The following is a 20054-nucleotide window of genomic DNA, read 5'->3' on the forward strand; positions in this document are numbered from 1 at the left end:
TGCTCCTCCCTTCACCTGTGTGCGTGTTACGTCTGTTTGTCGTCTTATGTTCCCGCGCCCGAACGGCGCTTTCGCACATTCAACCGAATTTGAACGCCGCTTTGAAAACGCCTCGACCAAGGGGGGTGGGGCAAAAAAGGACTTTGTCAACAGCGCCACACCTGCCGCCGTCATGTCGCCCCCCCCCCCCAGTTTGCTTATTTCTCACCAGATTTTCAGGACGCCCAGAGTTGCAAACAATTTTTTCTGAAAAACAAACTCGGCTTTCCCGCATTTCTGTGAGCTTCGATTACCAGCGTGTGAAATGGTTCCAAACGCAATGGGTTCCGCCCGACGGAGAGTCAAACAAGGACCTCTTTAATGGGAGGCGAGCCCGACGGCCAAACGACGCGGAGAGTCTTGTTCCCATCCGGCTCGTTGCCTTGTTTTTTGAGGGAAACGGAGGGCACGCTGCTCCGAGTCTTGCCAGCGACTTGTGACCGGGAACACTGGATCGTCGATGAGAATAAATGTTACTCCATTAATCCCTGTAGGGGGAGAAACCCCCTTTCCGTCCTGTTTTTCAACAGCCACCACGGGAGATGGGGCTCGCTGGAAGTACATTTCCGACTCGCCGCCCGTCCTCCGTGTTTTTTAAACGGGGCGTTCCGGTCTGTCAGCTGACCTCGTTACCATCGCGACCCAATACCCCAATTTGTTTGGTTTTGACGATGGTGTTCATCGCGCTGATCACCGCTGACGTCCAATGTGCACCGCAGCTTCACTTCAACATCGTCAATTTGCCAGTGAAAGGTCGCCGTTCGATGGTGTAGCTGCTTACGGTGATGGAGCCAGGTACGCCTTACAGCCCCAAAAACCCTAACCCTACTGGGCGAGCCTGGAGGTGTGGAAGGGTCTACAAGTTAAATCACAACGTTCAAGGCTTCATGGGCACCTATGGCAGTCGGACCACCGTTTCCTTTGGTGTGATTGATTAATGGCCCATGGCTCTTGTACATGTAGTACTTGATGATGCAACCACAGCGTGTATGAGTCACGCTTCATTTATGGAACTATACTCTACTTCTTTGTATTTTGACACCATAAATCAGTAGAACTACAAGAAAAGCAAATAGAAAATAGATGATTTCAGATTTAAAAAAAAAAAAAAAAAAAAAAAAAAGACCGTCCTCGATCTAGGGTCAGTGGCGTCCAAGCAGGATGGTGAACCGGCATTTGCGCCGCGTGTGAATCGCCTCGGAGCCGGTTGCACAGCGTATCAAAAAGCAAAGCGGGCGGCACCAGTGTGGCCGGTATGAAAAGAGCATGGGGGTAGAGACCCTCCCATAAATCATAGCAGAGCCTGTTAACCATGACCAACCCTCGGGGGGGATTCTGCGGCACATGGATGCATTTATGCCTAAACACACAGGCCCTTATGGACACAACAGCGCTCGGTCGACTCCGTCGCTCCATCACATCCGAGGCTGTCGGGTTGCCGTGTTTGCCTTTTGCAATAATCAGCCAGACCTTAATAATCATCCGCCAGCCCCGGAGCGGCTCATTCTTTAAGTGTGGGCAGGGGAACGGCTCGCTCGGCAGCGTTTGTCTATGACACAACTTCCCGTGATTTGTATTTAGTCTGGGAAAGAGAGGATCATGTTTCACATTCGGAGTTACCACCCCAAACCCGTGTGGCTGCCCACTTTCTCAGGAAGTCCCGAAATAAACACAGAATCGGCAATGTGTCGGGGTGCGCGTGCGCGCGTGTGTTGGTGCGTACGTGCTGGCGCGCATTTATATCCTCCACGCCCTCATTGAGACGCTCTAACAATTTTATACGAATAAGTTAACTGATCTTTATTAGTGGAGTTAGACTTTTTGACATTCTCTTATAGTGAGTAGGCGTTCTGTCTGTGTGTGTGTGTGTGTATGCATGTCTGTCTTTCTGTCCGTCTGTCTATAAATCATGCATGAGCCTTACATCAGTCACAGTGCATTGCACAGCTCATGACTCCTTAAACTCAGGAGGTTTCCATCTCAGGGCATAATTTGGCCGCGCCTCAACCGAGGGGCCGAGCCGTAACCACACTATCGTTAGATGTGCCTTCGTTTGTGTTACTGTGTTGCGTGCGCGCACACGTGTGTGTGTGTGTGTGTGTGTGTGTGTGTGTGTGTGTGTGTGTGTGTGTGTGTGTGTGTGTGTGTGTGTGTGTGTGTGTGTGCGCGCTGTTCCACTATGTATTTTAATGCATGCATTGTGCTGATGTACGTGGGTGCGTGTTTGTGAGGGTTGTATACACACCTCTATATACAATCTCTATGTATCTGTATGAGAGGTTATCTGTTTGCGAAGTTTGTGTGTGTGTGTGTGTGTGTACGTGTGCGTGCGTGTGCATTTGAAGGCGCGGTCATGGGCATTAGCCGCGCGGTTCCTCTGATGCCTTTGAGTCTTGGGGCCGCGCTTCACCACCTCTGAGCATCGAGACGATCCGTCTCATGACTTGATGGGCCGCGCCCGCTTCACTGACTCGGTTTTCTTTTATCGACTTAGACAACTCTTTGGAAGGTTCCCTGCTTTGTTTTACTGGGAATTAGGAACAACGCTGCCGCAGATTTCTGGAGAATAGGGGTCTTGATAATTAGATCATACCTCATGCCTTTGGAAAAGCACGAGCTTGATTGTTATTATTTGATCCATTTTGATGGAAGTAAATCGCTATTAAGGTGTGCTCTCACAGTCTGGGTTGCGCAAAGCGGCATTTCCCAATCCTTAAACCATCCTGATTCGATCCCCTATTTTTAAAAGATCAGTCGGCGTTCTTTGTTTTTTTATTGTTTTGCTTATTTTAAATGGGTTCTTTTTTCATGGCCGTGCATTTGATTTTTGAACCAATAAATCACCATGAGGAGTTGTATGGCTTAAATTGCGCAAGGCCCTTGCGACCTCTCCGCGACCCCCGGGCGAACCCCCGCTCAGGGGGTCCGGCGCCCCTGCCTTGGAGTCGAGCGAACGCGGCCCGTCCGCGTCCAGCGGCCCGACTTGAGCGGCTCTATCGTGCGAGCCTCGAAGTAGAACTTCCATTTCGCGACGGAGAGAGGAGAAAAAAAAAAACAAAACAAAAAACAAAAAAAAAACAACGTTGCCATGAAGAGATGCAGTCAGCTGACTTGTGTTGCTTCTCTACACGTGGGAGCGGAGGAACACACAGGGAGGGAGGGAGGGCAGGAACACCCAGGGGCGAACGAGCGAGATAGAGTCTAAACATGGATGAGAGAGAGAGGGAGAGAGAGAGAGAGAGAGAGAGGGAGAGGGGAGAGGGAGGGAGAAGTTGTATATTAGTGGGAGGTTGAGAGATAACGAGGTACTAGACATGAGAGAGAGACGGAGGGAGTGAAGACAGCAGAGAGGAGGACGGAGACTTGGCCGCAGTGTGGAGGACTTTCTTGGTTTTTATTATTTTTTGTTTATTTTTGTTTTGTTTTGGCCTCTCGGTGGGAGCATGAGCGCTCGGTGGACGTAGCCCTCCAAAAATAGGGCCCTGTCTGTTTTCCTTTTTCTTTTTTTTCTTTTTTTTAACTTCTTCGACTTCTACTTCACCCTCCTCCCCCTCCGCCGCCTCCTCCTCCTCCTACGCCTCCTCCTCCGCTGTCCGCGGGAAGGGAGAGGTCTCGCGGAGGGGACCTCGCTGACGGAGCGAGAGGAAGAGAGGGAGCACAGGAGCAAGGGAGCCCTCCGGAGATCTCCCGAGATGAACAGAGGCGGCTCTTTGAGACGATCGCTCTCCTCTTTGAGGGGAGCCGTGCGCTGGAGTACGAGCTACCTTTTTAGGAAGGTAGGACGTGAAGGAGAAGGAGGGGGTTGGCGGATGAACGGGACGGACGGGTGGGTAGATGGATGGGACTGTGGATGGAGGGAGGGATGGACGCAGTAGTCGCCTTGGAAACCTGGGCCTAACTTGTGCGATTGTCGGGTTTGTCCCCCTGTACTTTTTTCCCCTCATTGGCGAAACATTGTTTCCCTTTTCCCTCTCTTTCTCTCCCTCCTTGGCAGGCATTTACCAGCCCCCACCTCTCTCTCTCTCTCTCTCTCTCTCTCTCTCTGTTTGGCCCTTCCTCCCTCGCTCTGTATCTCAATGCTGCTCTGATGGTTAATTTGTAAGGCCTGCTCGTAAAGTCGGCCTCCCCAGATGGTTTCCATCAAAAAACCGGCTTGGAGGTCCCCCCCCCCCCCCCCCCCTCCCCTCCTCCCCCCGTCCCCTGTTTTCCCACCTTCCCCTCACCCCCCCTGCCTCCTCTCCCGCACCTCCCCCCGCCTTCCCTTCAGAGGAGCGAGCGGCCAGGGGTCTGGGACTGCCCTCTTCATGCCGCTGAGGAATGACCGGGATGTTTTGCGCTTTAAAGGGGAACTATTATGCTTTTCCTTATTTTCTGTCATACATGTATAATGTTGCAGTGTGGGATGTTGATATCAGGCGTGGCCGAAGTGTCAAATAATGAGGTTAATAATGTCAAAGTAATCGCTGTGAACAAAACGCTCGGGCCTCCGACCCTTTCGAAGGTTATTTTTTTCATTTTTTTTCGGCGTTTACAAAAACGGTGTCCGTGTCTCCCACGAGCTGGCAGGACGGCAACGAGATTCGGAGCGGAACTTTAAAACGAGGCTGGCTCGCTCATTCCTCGCCTCAAATTAGTTCAGGAACGGATTTTGTCCGACTGCTGAGGTGAGAAGGGTGAAAGTTACAGAGTAAATACAACGAAAAAAACCCGGAAGCCACGCTCAAACGCCATTGGCTCACAGAACCCGGAACTTGTGCTCAAACCCCATTGGCTCACAGAACCCGGGCCCTCAGGAGGGTGGCTCCTCCCACATGTACAGAGCGTCAGGAACACAATGGACTTAGAAGCATGTTTAAAACGGCTCTAATATGATAATAGGAGTTTTTGTTGGGCGACCTCAGAGACCTATATTAACTTGTGTCAAATGTTGTATAATAGGTCCCCTTTAAACACATTGGACCCAAGCACAACAAATTGTAGGGCTGTTAACATCCCTTACAAATACTGAGTTTTCATAATTCATGCCAAAAAAAAAAGCGCTGTGCAAACTGTATTTGATGCACTTTTTTTTTGACAGAAGCGCTCAAACGACACAGCAATAGAGGCTTCCATAGAGAGAGATCTTCATGGTATAAGGGGCTTCACAGTCGTGTCGTTTATTGACCCAGATGGTAGCGTTTACGCTTGAATATTGTGGCTCATAAAATGCTCTCAACACCACTTTGGACTAATTAGAAGTGAAAAAGTACCACTGTGTTTGTCGTCTTTTCGGGACAATAGAAAAACCCCATCGCTCCGGCAGTCCGTACCCGCGTTCAAACGCCTCTAATTACGATGCTCTTTGTTTTGCTTTCCGTTAACTTGGTGGTTCCACTGTGTGTGTGTGTGTGTGTGTGTGTGTGTGTGTGTGTGTGTGTGTGTGTGCGCGCTTAGTTCCGCCACCGGTCTTGTGTCGTAAAGGCGTCCTTCTATGTTTTTAATTAGCCAAAAACTGAGTGTTTTCAAACACACTTTTAGTCCTTTAACACTTTTTTGAGTGGCCCCGCTCCCTCTGTGTCGCTCTCCCTCTCTCTAATCCATCCCTGTCCTCCTCCAGCCACTCGCCGCCCGCGACATGCTGAAACATTTAGGGGCACAGACGTAGACAAAACTGAGCGATTCATTGAGTGTCGCCCCCATCAGCTCACAGATTTATGTGGACCTTTCATTTGTAAGAGATGAAGAAAAAAAACCCAAAAACCCCAGTTGCTTCAGCTTTAATGACTCGGCTGGGGACTAAGGGTCGGAATGTAAGGAGGAAAAAAGTGCCAAACTCACTGTCCCACCAATGCCCTTGTTCCTAATTTCAAATATCTATGCGTTCATCAAATGAATCACTACAGACGTGAAGAATATGAGAAAAATAGTTGTGTGGTTCTGTGCTTGTTGACAAGCGAGCGTCTTGTGAACAAGCTTGGCCCATGTGTAGAAGGCACGATGTGTTGGACTTTTACTTTTAACTCAGAAAACTAAAAATAATCGGTGATGACACAACTATTACTTGTCATGTGTGCACAAAGGGTGTCTTAGATTGTCCTCAAAAAAAAATCTTTTTTTTTTTTTTCTTTAAACGGCTGTCACAGTTATTTTTGATATTTTTGTAAAATCGTTGTGTTCCATCATACAATCATTCGTCTCCATCCAAATGTGATGGCAATGTTAGGACCCAAAATGTCCCAATCGACAGAATGTCAATTATGTTTAGTTTCTATCGGTTGGGTTGAGGAAAACTAAATGTCTACCTGAATTGTTATCTCCACGTAGACATTTTAGTGTTATGCGTTGTCAATGACTTGCATGTTCTGCGACAGGTAGGCGGTGGCATACGATGAACAATAAAAGAGAATCAAATTGCTAATCTCAAATATTTGCGCTGTGAGTTGGTCCAGGGAGGGCGGAGGGCGGAGGGCAACAGGAGGATCTCTTCTCGTTGCTCTCGACACTGTAGCTCGGCCGCGCAGCGCCGGCGTAATGGATGGTGATGGATCGCAGCTCCCCTCCCGCGATCATGTGACCCACTTTGCACCTCGGGCGAGCGATCGAGTCCACATGCCCTCTGGCCCCCGCGGGAGGCGGCCGACCCGGCGCGCCGGAGCCAAACGCAGTCAATCACCTTCAGCCACGCTTCCCATGCAATAAGCAGGGGCCTCGCTGGCTGGTTTAGGAGGTGCTGCGTGAGTCCAAGGCGCCGCCCCCCCCCCCCCCCCCCAAGAGCACCGCGGAAGCTGTTAGGACCGAGGCGAGCGGAACGGACGGCCGAGGAAAATGTTGTCCTCTTGTGTCGGTGTACGCCGCAAACGAAAAAGTCATTTCTGAAGCTTTCATTAACCCTTGAGACACTTAGGCCAGGATGGCCCTGCGTATTCTCCGAGCTCTGTGTGAAGTTTTTTCCATCCCACGTTCGGGCGACCTTGCAGGGCGACCGTTCGTTGGATCGTATCGCGCCTATACCGATGTTAAAATGTTGTTCGCGTTAAGACGAATCAGTAGTACACGCCTTCTCTGAGTCTGCGTAACCAGATGCGCAGCGCTGCTTGGAAGGGCGACGTGCTTGCCCGAGGAGGATTTGAAACATTCACGTCACAAGCGGGAATTTTTCATTCAAACATCCCCAACACACCCAACACAAATATTACTCGGTGGACATGTCCGATACAGTATATTGAGTGGAGATGTTATAGGAGGCTAATTATGTTTTTTTTTCTTTTTTCCAGGGCTCAACAAAATCCTCCAAAAGCATGGAGTCCCGCCGCAGACCTTCAAGGTACAGTGGGACCCTCCTCCTCACCTCCGCCGTCCTTTCCCCCGGTTTCAGCCCCTTCCCCCGTCGCTACTTTACTCCTCGGCCTCTTTTTTTTTTTTTTTTTTTTTTTTTTTTTTTTTTCAAAAACCCGGCCTCGGGGCAGGCATTACGGCCCAGTTGGAAATTCCTGCGAAAAACAAAAAACACCGTCACCAAAAAAAGACCCACACGGAGCACGGGTTAGAAGGACGTTCGGTCTCATTGATGACTGCAAGCTGTCCGTAAAAAAAAAAAAGGTTTAATCTGGTTTATTGCATCCAATTTGTAGGTCTATTTTAGGAACACGGTTCTGTTTCTCCTCTGAACAAGCAGTGTGCAGAACATAAAGAGGAAAAAAAAAAGTAAGAAATCAGCAAATGCATTTTTTTTTTTTTTTTTTATCCATCCTTTTCAATATTTCATGACGACAAACAGCAATATGTGGAATTTAAACAGCAAAGTTATGAGGAAATGTGATATTTGCTGATTTTGTCCAGGGACACGGGTAAAACAACAAGCCCTATGGTCGGGCTGGACTTCATGCTGTTTTGTTGGACGGGAAAGCGTTTCGTGTTATAATCCCCCCCGAGGCCTCAGACGGACACTTTAGTCGGCCGCGCGATACGGTATCTGAACTTTACAAGGTACCTCAGGAGCTGCGCCGCTGCCAGCTCCATCCACCGTTTCTGCTCTTAGGATCGGTATGAGGGAGTAGAAGGAAACAGCCGCGCATGTGACTCACTGGTTATCACGGATGGAACATTGGTTTACAAGTACATATATGGTTTGTTTGAAACTTTCCAACACAGCCAATTAAATAATTGAAGTCATAGCGAGCAATTTTCGCCCGTGGGCGGCTGCCAGCGACGGGCTTCGCGCTGTGAGATAAAAAAGGCGCGTGCTGTAAGCGGGCGCTGTTGTGTCATGTAAAAAAAAAAAAAAAAAAAAAAGACGCAGCGTTGTTTGGCCTCTTTATAGAGCTACACCCTTCCATTACCAACTTCTGCACCTTTCGCTTTGTTGGTCTTTGAGAAATTGCAGATGGACAAAAAAAAAAAAAGACAAAAACAACAAAATAGCCCAGCAGGTCCTACAGCCGCGTTATTGTTCTTACTCAATAGGAAACAGGGAAAAACAGAAACGAAAACACATTGTCAGTGGACAACGCGGCTATACCGAATATATGAAACACCTGGCGATGACTGTCGGGCTCCGGGTCATTTCGTTTCCTCGTTAGGAAAAAAAACCTCCGCGCCGCGAGGTTCTCTCCCCGACGGAGGAATAGGAGGAGGAGGAGCTCGCCACTGATGTTTGTCCAAAAGAGCGAGAAATGCGATCGACGCAGTGGCGAAATTGAGCGTGCGGAGATAATGCGGGCATTTGTCGAAGGTGATACGCCGCAAAGGCAATCTCTTCATCTCTCCCGGCTGATTGGAAGCAGGTGGGCGCCGCTCGCCCCGTGCGCGCCGGCCGAGCTGGACCGGGACCAAACCGCAGGCCCAGATTGGCCCTGACGGCACCCTGAGGGAGGCCATTTACATATGCAGAGAGAGAGAGAGAGAGAGAGACACTGACTTAGCTTTTATCCGCAATCACAGAAACCTCTTCACTTCAGACTAGGGAGTACCGAAACCGAACGGAATTCACCGCGGAACCGGGAACGGACCGGCACGGGGGGGCCGGGACGCAGCGACGGCAAACGCCGAGGGAGCGGAGGTCGTTTCAATTTCCTGCGAGCGGCCGGTGATGAATACGTTCCAGCCGGAGTGTTCTGAGCGGGCCCAGATGTACGGCGCGGCGCCGGGTTATTTGTACAGTGGAGCCGGTGTGATTCTTGGGCCCAGACGCATGAGCAATCTTCCTGTAAGCCGCTCACGGGTTGAGACATGTGGGAAATATGCTCTCGTCTGCGGCGGAGGTCTCGCCGACGGACGCCGACGGACGCGCTCCCTCTGCGCTCCCTCTGCGCTCCCTCCGCGCTCCCTCCGTGCTCCCTCCGCGCTCCCTCCGCGCTACCTCCGTCCGCCCTCCGCCCGCCTTCCTCGGCCCTCCTCCATCCCCTCGGGTGTTTTGTTTATCCGTTTCCCTCCCGGGGGGGTTCCTTACCCGCGGGGCGCTCCCGGACGCGCGGGTCTCTCGACGTCAGTCGCGTCGAGGGCCCTCGGCCTCAACGTGACGCGCGTTTGGCCCCGTGGCCCCGTTTGATAAGATTTTCCTCTCGGGCACCCCCAGATCTGAGAGGAGGTCGTACCATTAGATATGATTTAATGCAAGCTTCCAGACCTTGTCGGATCAACACGGCCATTGTACATTCTTTAACCGGGCTAATATTGTAAGAGAAATAATGTAAATAATAGTTTGAGTTGAACTATTTATCATTTTGCTGGGAACCCCTTGAAGGAGCTATGGCTGTCCCCGGACCCCATGTTTTTTTTCTATTAATTTATTTTTTATTTTATGAAGCTTTATCCAATACGGAGATATATCTGCGCATAAACTTTCTCTCTCTTGCTCTCTCTTGCTTTCTCTCTCTCTCTCTCTGTCTCTCTCTCTCTCTCTCTCTCTCTTTCTCTCGCTCTCTCTGTCTCTCGCTCTCTCTCTGTCTCTTGCTCTCTCTCTCTCTCGTGCTCTCTCTCGGTCTCTCTCGCTCTCTCTGTCTCTCTCTCTCTCGGTCTCTCTTGCTCTCTCTGTCTCTCTCTCTCTGTCTCTTGCTCTCTCTCTCTCGCTCTCTCTCTCTAGTTATCTGAAGAGGGATGTCTGTGCTCTTGCTGCCTATTTACCGGTTGACTGATTTGTCTCTGGTTTTTGTTACGTTTTTTTGGTTCCTTCGTGATCAAGTTGCTGCTGCTGTGACATGACTTACTGCAAATAAAGGAACCTTAAAAGTCAAGTCTCTCTCTCTCTCTCTCTCTCTCTCTCTCGCTCTCTCTCGCTCTCTCTCCCCCCCCCCCCCTTGCCCCCTCTGTTTTTGGCCCGGCACAGATGTAAAACCCAGACGAACCAGATTGGTTAAAACATCAACTCAACCTTATTTAACGTTTCAAGGGGTCTGCGTCAATTCCATTCCCCACTGATGACCAAAATGTATTCTGTTTGGTCTGTGAACACACACACACACACACACACGCGCGCGCGCGCACACACACGCACACACACACACACGCCGGAATTTGGAGGTATTTTCATAATCGCGTTTATTTATCTACTGAATCAATCCCTCTTCCCTCGGTTTTCCCTCTCAGCAGGCCCAAGCAAAACAACGCGACATGTGTTTAATGCAAAGAGGAAAGCTGACATTTTGAAAGGCAAACTCCACCCACTTGGGGAGTTTGCCGCGCGGAGCCAAGGCGCCGTGGCCGTGACGCGCTGCCTTCACCTTTTTTGGATGTTTTTGGCCCGGCGGGCATTAAGGGACGGAACGGGGCGGCGTGTTTATCGTGAAACAGGACTCGAGCTCGGGGGCCCTCTCGGTGAACAGGATGTTTCGGCGTTGAAAGGAAACCGAAGCGGGCGGGACACCGCTGTGAAGTGCCTCGAAAACTCATAAACCCCCGTGATGAGGATTTAGATAAGTGCACACATTAGTCATGGTCCAGTGCTCGGGTTTAAAAGCCGACGAAGTGGGCGATATTGACGAAATCAAATCCCTCTAAATCAATAATTTGGTGCTATTTGGAGGATTTCTCGCTACTTTCGCGAGATATTTACACGCAGGGATCATAAGAGAAAGAATCATTAGAATGTGAATATTATAACCAGGCAGGTTATAAATTTTATCAAATTATTACGATAGCCAAAATCCCACAGGATATTATAGTCTCATATCGCGATATGGATATTATAAATATATATATCTCACAGCCCTATCATGTACTGTACATTTGAGCCACAGTATTCCAATTTGATAAATATTACGTCACGTTCCCAGCCACTGATTTCCTCTTTAAAAGTCCCTTTCGGTTGTTCAGTAGAATCGGATTACATGAGAATTAAATGTGAATGGCTGAACCTTCTGCCGCACTCAGATTGGTAAGGCGTCGTTTTCCCGCCTGGTCTAGGGTAAACATCTCTTAGATCTTGCGCCGGCTGCCTTCCTGTCTTTTCTAACTATTTACCCTTGTGCCCAAAAAACTCCCGGGGAGAGGGAAAAAAAATTAAAAATAAATAATGTTTGTAACAAGCTTATGTCCAAAACACTCGAGCGTAACCGGATTATATGTCCTGTGACATATCTTAGATCTGAGCTGAATGGCTTATATCTTGGGAGCAAAAATTGAATTAGGGTCTTCTTGCAAGCGGCCGCGTCCGAGCGGGGGTACGAGTCTTGTGACAGTGATGTCATCCCCGCTAAGCAGGTAGGTTTTCCGGCAAACGGAGCAAAGTGGAAGCAGATGCCGGCCCCTCTGCGCGACGTATGAAATCCAAATCCCATTAAAGGATCGTGGCATTGGAATCGCAATCAGTTTTGGATCTCCGGCGTTGCGGCGGGGAACGGTTATAAGAGTCAGACGATTGAGATGGTGAAAATCGTGATATATATATATTTTTTTTATCGTGGGGAAAGCCCGTCGCAGAAGAGCGGGGGGAAAAAAATTAAAATTAGCGGATTGGGAGACGAGGCTGAAAGGGATAGAGCCATGAGAGAACAGTTGTGTTGTGAGAATAGTGGGTGCGATGAACGTTCCCTTTCAAGGTCTTTATCTGGTCGTGGGGAAGCGAGAAATGCTCAAAATCTGCAAATTTCAACTTGAAGTCCCCCTTAAAATTTGTGAGAATTTCACCGAGTGCTGATGGTTGAGCCAAGGTGGTCACTCAGCTGAGATCGCTGCTGCTATGGTAAACCTGACTGCCCCCCCCGTCTTTCTCCCGTCTCCAGGACCGTGAGTCTGCTGCAGTCCTTGGAGGAGAACTACGAGGTGGACCTGGTCTACATCACGGAGAGGATCATCTCCGTCTCCTTCCCCAGCGGCGCCGAGGAGCAGAGCTACGCCGCCAACCTGCGCGAAGTGGCCACTATGCTGCGCTCCAAGCACGGCCACAACTACCTGGTACCCGGCACCTCCTCCTCCCTCCTTCCTTCCCTCCATCACCGGCAGCTTCATTTCCAACCTTTGTTCGAAAAGTCAAATGCCGCGCGGAGACAATGCGCAACGCGTTAGGATGATGGAAAACTTCTCTCCACCTGTTGGGGCCACATGTCCTGCAGGTTCTAAACACTCGTTTGTGAAATGATCTTTGGCTGATTCGGTGTAATGTCTCCATCCCTCATTTCATCGGGTTTTATGTCAGTGAGCCCTAACGACGGACGTTGTTGAAATGGGGGATGGCTGAAGGGGGACCCGCCCTGGGAATGGGCTGAAGTCCTTTGTGGTCGTTTGGACGTGGTCCTCCTCCTCCGCCGCCTCCGCGTCACTGTGTGTGAGTTGAACGTCCGACACGAGTAGTGATGCTGTTATCGCTTCCTTCTCCAGCTCTTCAACCTCAGTGAGAAGTGTTACGACATCAACCAGCTCAATCCAAAGGTGGGCGTGGCTCCTCCTCCCTCTCCTTCTTCTCTTCTCGTTCTCTTGTCTCCTCTTCTCTCCTCTTCTTCGCTGCTTTCTTTTTTTTTTTTTTCTTCTCAACTCTTCAGTTCCTCGTCATGTACAACCTGCTTATGTTCCTCTCCCTCGTTATCTGCTCAACTCTCTCTTCCATGTTCTTCCTCTCCGTCTGTCCCTCTTTCCCTCCGCCTGTCTTCCCCCCGCTCCCTCTTTTCTCCGTCTCAGGTTCTGGACTTTGGCTGGCCCGACCACCACGCCCCGGCTTTGGATAAGATCTGCAGCATCTGCAAAGCCATGGACACCTGGCTGAGCGCAGACAGCCACAACGTGGTGGTCATCCACAACAAGGTATCACATCACATGTCCAAGCAAACCACACCACACCACACCACACCACACCAAACCAAACCATAATCAGACCAAACCACACCAAATCAAACCAAACCACACTAAATCACAACAAATCACCCCAAACCAAATCAAGCCAAACCAAACCACACCAAAGCAAACCATAATCAGACCAAATCAAGCCAAACCACACCAAATCAAATAAAATCAGACCAAATCAAGCCAAACCACACCAAATCAAATAAAATCAGACCAAACCACACCAAATCAAATAAAATCAGACCAAATCCAATCAGACCAAGTCAAACCAAATCAGACCAAATCAAACCAAAATCAAACCAAAATCAAACCCAAATCAAAGCAAATCAAATCAGACCAAATGAAATCAGACCAAATCAGACCGAACCTCTGGGTGTCTGCAGCCAGTAGAGGGCACTCTCACTCTCTTCTCCCCCCCCACCTCCCCTGGGCTGCAGCTGTGTTTGTGCTGGTGTGGTCATGATGTTTGTAAAGGTAATCCTCCCAAAACCTGTCCCAGTTTGTTTGCAAGGCTTGTGTGTGTGTGTGTGTGTGTGTGTGTGTGTGTGTGTGTGTGTGTGTGTGTGTGTGTGTGTGTGTGTGTGTGCGCGTGTGTTCCGGCGTGTTTGTTTGCGTGTGTGTGTGTGTGTGTGTGTGTCTGTGTTCATGTCTGTTTGCTTTGGATTTGTTTAGTTTCGGGGGCCGCCTTGAACAGGCGGTTCGAACAACTGTGTTTAAGGAAGAAGGTCCCATGTCCCCTGATCAGAGTCATTCAATTTGGCTTTTAACCGGAATAATAAAAACAAAAAAACTGTCGCTGATGAATGCAGGGAGGTCAGTTTGGAACAGGCTTAACAGGCGTAGTTGAAGTAGAATAAACAGCCGTTTGAGCCTGTGTGGATAAGGCTCACCCTCCATCACGAGGGAGCAGTGACTTTGGGTCTTTTTTCCTCTGTTCGTGGGACCCGCTTCATATGTGGGAGAACTCCCCCACCTGGCAACCGAGGGCGGCAAGACAAAATGGGCGCCGCGCATTTCCAAATTCCTCTGCTGGACCCAGGGCTTAACGTTAATACTGAGACGTTTTTCCATCCGCCCCCGCTGCGTGCGCCTTTGTTGTCTTGCAACATATGAATTAAACATAAGTTCACGGAGCTCAGCGCCTCGGCCCCAGACGTTCCCATACCCAGGATGTAAACAAGAGCGTTGCTGCGGCGACCGTTGTTGTTTTTTTTTTTTTTTTTTCCCCTTTCTTTATTTCTCCGAATTGTGTAACGCTGATGATGAGAGCGTGCCGCGGGGAGGCTGCGGTGGTCGCTAAGGAAGTCGCCAGTTTAGGATTTCCACATATCAACAAACCCGTTTGGGGCTCGGCGCTGTTTAAATGACTTGGATATTTATAACGTGGAACGAGCTCGCCCTCGGAAACAGACGCCCGCCCCCCCCCCCCCCCCCCCGTAAGAGGATCCGCGAAAAGAGATGCGATCAGGCCGGTGACGAGTGGAAACGGCCGCTCGGGTTTTTGATTTGTTTCCTGGGGCCAAAGGCGGTTTGATTCAAGCTGAGAGGGGGAGTCCAGACGTTACAACCCTCCGTCCGTCTCCCAAATACTGTATATTATCCATCCCAGGGTTTTAAATGCCATTCATCACCCTCATTGTTTTTAATCTCGCTCTATTTCAACCTCAGATGTTAACCTGTTGTGTGTGGTGTAAGTTTATGAATGGAGGTTAAATGAAGGTTAATAAATGTAATATAAAAAAACAAAACACCAATAATATAATTTTGGTGCGTTGTTTTTTTTTTTGTTTTTTTTTTTATTCATTATGACTTTGTTGAGCATTCGAGCATCGGCGACTTGAACCACCCGCCCACTGTGTTTTCACGTTGCACCGCACAGTATTTCCCTGGCAGCGTTTCGAGATACCCATTTGCGGCGCTGGCCAAGAACATTGGTAAAAATCCCCCCCGCGGTTTATTACCTTTCTGATTGTTCTCTTTCCAGGGCAACCGCGGCAGGACCGGAGTGGTGGTGGCGGCGTACATGCACTACAGCAACATTTCAGCCAGGTGGGTGCAGCGGCAAAACCCCAAACAGCGAGCGCCCGGGCGCTCAGAGACGCATTAGGAAGGGACGCGATGGCAAAAAGAATTCGGAGTCGACCCCGAAGGGACCGCAGGGGCCATCACGCGACGGAGCGAGGCGGCCGCCGCTCGTCACGAGGCCCAAAAAGCCCTGATCTGGAGGCGATGTGGCGATGCCAACGGAATACATCAGAAGAAACGATGAAAAAAATCGGTTTATACATATTTGGGGCCATAATGTGCTAAGTGGAAAGCTCTGAGCTCCATCAAAGCAGTGAGTCAGTCACAACCGTGTTCTCTTCCCCGCATCCTAACGCTCATATTGCATTATCATTTGGCTTCGTTAAAGCCGCTGTTTGTGTAACGCCAAAACAGAAAGGAATTACCCCAAAAGACATATAAAAATAAAATGAAATCAAAGGAGCTGAAAACAAACCGGAGTCACATTGGCTTGAAATGCAGATAAGCTCCGATCGTCCCCAGAGATATCTCATAATACCGTAATGAAATAAACCACTTATTTCGATTTTAGCGGCTGAGGATGTTGTGCGGTTTAACGACATCAAAAATCCTGGAATCGTGAAGAAATTGCAGGAAACACCAAAGTCTCCTTCCAAAATCTGGTTTTGATCGTATAATTCCAAGTCTTTTCTTGTCATGATTTGATATGGTGAAAGTGGGGGGGGGGGGGGGGGGCGGGGGACAAAAACCTTGTGTATTTACCAAATCCATGTTCCTGCTGTTCCAGCGCTGACCAGGCCCTGGACAGGTTCGCAATGAAGCGTTTCTATGAAGACAAAGTGCTTCCTGTCGGCCAGCCGTCCCAGAAAAGGTCAGTGTCGTCTCGCTTCCTGTTTTGCGATATTCTAGCTTTCACCCTCTCTCAAAGAAGTTTGTCTCAGTCCCTTTGAAGTTTGATATTTTTGTGTGTGGTTCAAGAAATTTTTTTTTTAATTCAGCGAGAGAGCGAAATACGTTTGTTTTAAATGATGCACCGCCGCCGATTCAAGCGGCACAGCGAAGAACAGACTCATGGGAGGAAAATCAGGAAATTACATTGCTCCGCCACCGATGAAATCCATCAACCAATATCACTGTCATCATGCAACCAAATCTGCTTTTCTGCCCTGTATTATTATTATTATCAACAACAGCAACATAATTATTATTAACAACAACAATATTGTTCTATTATTATTATTATAAAAAATATTATTATTATTATTATTATTATTAATATTTATATTTTTTGATTTTGCGTAATTCTCCCGTCAGGTATGTGCAGTACTTCAGCGGCCTGCTCTCCGGAAACATAAAGATTAACAACAAGCCACTGTTCCTTCACCACGTCATCATGCACGGCATCCCAAACTTCGAGTCCAAAGGAGGTACCCAACACACACACACCCACACACACACACACACACACACACACACACACTAACCCTAACCCTAACCCTTACACACACACACACACACACACCCACACACACACACACACACACACACAGGTACGCAACATTACGCACACTTATAGAGGCAGACACACCAATACAAAGGGAATGTATGCACAGTATGTTCTTTCTCTGATGTTTTCCCCACTATTTTCCAGGTTGTCGCCCTTTTCTCAAAATCTATCAGGCCATGCAGCCAGTCTACACATCTGGGATATAGTAAGTTTTAAGATCACACACACACACACACACACAATTTTACAAGATTTCAGGGAAAGCGAGCGCCTAATAGCCTAATAGCCCCCCCACCCCCCTCCGTACTCCCCTGCTGCCCAAACGTACACACACATCACTCCTCCTTGCCAATTCGCACTGTGCGCCGGCCGCACATTATTCTGTTTAGCTTGCCTCCCCGGCTGCAGCTCGGCTTTCCAGGCTTCACATCTCACCCTCGCTTGTGGTGTTATTTGCAAACCCACGGGCCTATTGAAACAGGCTGACAGGCATCTCTGCGGACGCCGCGGGGGGTTTCTGTGCCAGAGGACCGCCGCGGGTTCTCAAGGCCCCCCGGACGGGTGACAACGGATTTTCGGGCTCCCCCCCCCATGGAACAGGGGGGGCGGTCGGAGGGAAGGGGAAGGGAGCGGAGGGGGGGGGGGGGGGGGGGGCGTAGTTCCCCCTCTCTCACAACTGCGACTTCCCTTTTTGCCGCCGTCTCGTCCTCAAGCTTTAGTCGCCATCGCGGTGGGTTGGTTTGATACCGGAGGATGCTTGGGCCCGGGTCAGGCTACGTGCGGCGTCCGTGAGCCTCGCCGCGCGGGGATGGACGCGCTTTCCCGGCCATCGCAATCCAGCAGCGTTTGTTCCGTGTATTTCCAGACTCCCAGCTCTGGAAAAGCCCCTAATCCCCCCCCCCCGTTCCCTCACATGTCCCATCTTAGCGCCTGCCGTCCTTTGATCTCCTTCTCCCGGTTGGGCAACCGTTCGGACACTAATTCTCCGACGTCAGTCCGGAGCTGCGGCAAAGCTCGCCGCTGTACTGGGTCCATTCTCTTCCCGCCGTTGAGGGATCGTTAGCCTCTGATCAAGTCGCCCGCTGATCATCATTCTGACTCGTCATGCGTGGGGAAACGCCGCGGGCCGCGTCGGACGGCTCGTAAGCCGCGGAGATGAATTCTCAACGCCGGCGCCAGGGTCACATCCACTGTGATCACGGCCGGATTCAAGCGCTGGCAATTGTTCAATGACGAAGAAAAACATTGATTTCCCACCTAGTGCTGGGTTCTACCTTTTAACCGACATAATTCTTACTCATAATCAACACATATAAACATGTGCAACACATTTACTTATTTTCCGGATTGACAACCTGTGGTCCACGTTTACCTGAAATGAAACCACTTGTTTTTTAACGGAAGTAAAGGAGGTTTTCTGGTGCCTGGAGGAGGGGAGGGCGGCGGGAGCGCTTCTGGCGTTCTCCAAAGCCTGCGGTGCCTTTGGACGGGAATATCAGGCCGAAAGAAAGAGGAAACATTCTCATCACGAAGAGTGAAGGTGGCGTTACAAATCCAGGTCCAGCTACTCGAGTGGGTTTGAAAAATTTTAAAAGTGAAGACGTGAAAAACACACGCCCTAGATACCGTCAAAAGGGGTTGTTTTTTTCTGGTTGTGCTCACGCTGCGCCGGAGCTCTAAAGTGACGCCATCCATCGGGTTTTTCAGCGGGAGTTCCGTGCCGTGATTCCTCACCTGGTCAGTACACTAAAATCTATCTCTGAACACATTTGAGGCGAGAAATAAGCAATCCAGCTGCTGGACCTTCGCTCATATTAGATCTACAAGACGTCATTGAAAAGTCTGCACCGAATTTTGTAAGGCACGGGCACGCGTCGGGACACCACACGGGGATTACGGGGCGCACCTTAATTCATTTAATGAACATCTGAAAATAAGATAAGTGAAATAAATACAATACAGTCTACAATAAAATTCATTTTTTTTTTTCAATTGGTTTTTATTTTCATTATTTATGTTTTTATTAGCGTTAGGGGTTAGGGTGTACGTGGGCTGGTCTGCACCCAGAGCGATGCGACTCGACTGGGTAGACTGTCTTGAATCCGTGGGGCGGTTGAGGGGCCGTGGACTTACCTCCGGACCAATCACCGTGCACTTACGTCTGGACCAATCACCGTACACTCAGGTCACTGATGGTTCCTCTTGTGCCGGTTAGTTCCCGCCCTGGAGTAGGGGCTCAAAAGCTCCCTCAAAGCAGAGTCCTAAGAACGACGATGGTTCCTAGTTCCTCCGGTGCGGACGCGGCAAAATGGGACGGTTCTTAGCACCGTGAAAAGGTTCCCGCGGCGCAAAAAACGCCTACCGTCCTTGTCCCTCGGTTTTTTGAAGTGGAAGTTGTATCACCTTGTTTTTTTTTTTTTGAACGTTTGAATTCACGATGGCGATGACGTTGACCCCCCCCCGATTGTGTCTTTACAGCAACGTCCAGGGCGACAGCCAGACGAGCATCTGCATCACCATCGAGCCCGGACTCCTCCTCAAGGGAGACATCCTGGTGAGCTCGGCGCAGATCCGGTGACAAACGCCTCCAGAGAACCTGGGTGCACCGGCATTCTCCCACTTTCCTCTTTTTATTCTTTTATCACCCCCCCACCCATCGATGTGGGCGCCCGGCAGCGTGGGTCGGGTGTCGTGGGATGAGCCGATCTTCTCCTGTTTCGTTTCGGGCGTATCGGTTTAAACGCGCGGCGCGTGGCGCTATGAGAACACGGAGCCGTTTAGCGTTGGACGGCGTGACGGCGTGTCTCCCGCTCCCCTCCCGTCCGCGCTCGGAGGGGAAGGCCGCTTTCACGAGGATCGTCCGGCTGCTCCCATGCAAACAATGCAGCTCCGCAGATGTGCCGCTTGTGATTGTATATCAGAAATGAGGGAATGCGGTGCGTTCAACTTACCGTTGGATCCAGGAGCGAGGTGATTACCCGTAACAGTTTATAGGTTTATAGTCTCCATTCACAGAATAAGAGGCTCATAAATGCTGGCGTGGGGGATGGGGGGGGGGGGGGGGACAGTTGGCATTGCTCCTGAGTTTAAAGACCCTCATTAGCTCACAATATGTTTGCTGTAAAATATGATTTCAAAATCGCAGCTGATGGTTGCTTCCTTTCCCGGGAGTGTTTGGGATATATGAGGCAGCGTTTAAAAGGAAAAAAAAAAAAGCCAAAGGAGTGTAATT

The 20054-nt window shown here is 49.8% G+C and overlaps 1 protein-coding gene across 4 annotated transcripts in view; it reads left to right on the forward strand.

Annotated features, from left to right (window-relative positions):
- Nucleotides 1-20054, forward strand: part of tns1b (tensin 1b) — a 115697-nt gene that overhangs the window by 53892 nt on the left and 41751 nt on the right. For all 4 annotated transcript variants that reach the window (XM_080019246.1, XM_080019247.1, XM_080019244.1 and 1 more), the window contains 9 exons: nt 7293-7342; nt 12237-12408; nt 12832-12882; nt 13129-13251; nt 15275-15339; nt 16103-16186; nt 16630-16742; nt 16967-17027; nt 19301-19376. In XM_080019246.1, coding sequence (XP_079875372.1) covers nt 7293-7342; nt 12237-12408; nt 12832-12882; nt 13129-13251; nt 15275-15339; nt 16103-16186; nt 16630-16742; nt 16967-17027; nt 19301-19376 — 795 coding nt within the window. The remainder of the gene's footprint in view (nt 1-7292; nt 7343-12236; nt 12409-12831; nt 12883-13128; nt 13252-15274; nt 15340-16102; nt 16187-16629; nt 16743-16966; nt 17028-19300; nt 19377-20054) is intronic.

The sequence above is a fragment of the Zeus faber genome (assembly GCF_960531495.2).
Source record: "Zeus faber genome assembly, chromosome: 18".
Lineage (NCBI taxonomy): Eukaryota > Metazoa > Chordata > Actinopteri > Zeiformes > Zeidae > Zeus > Zeus faber.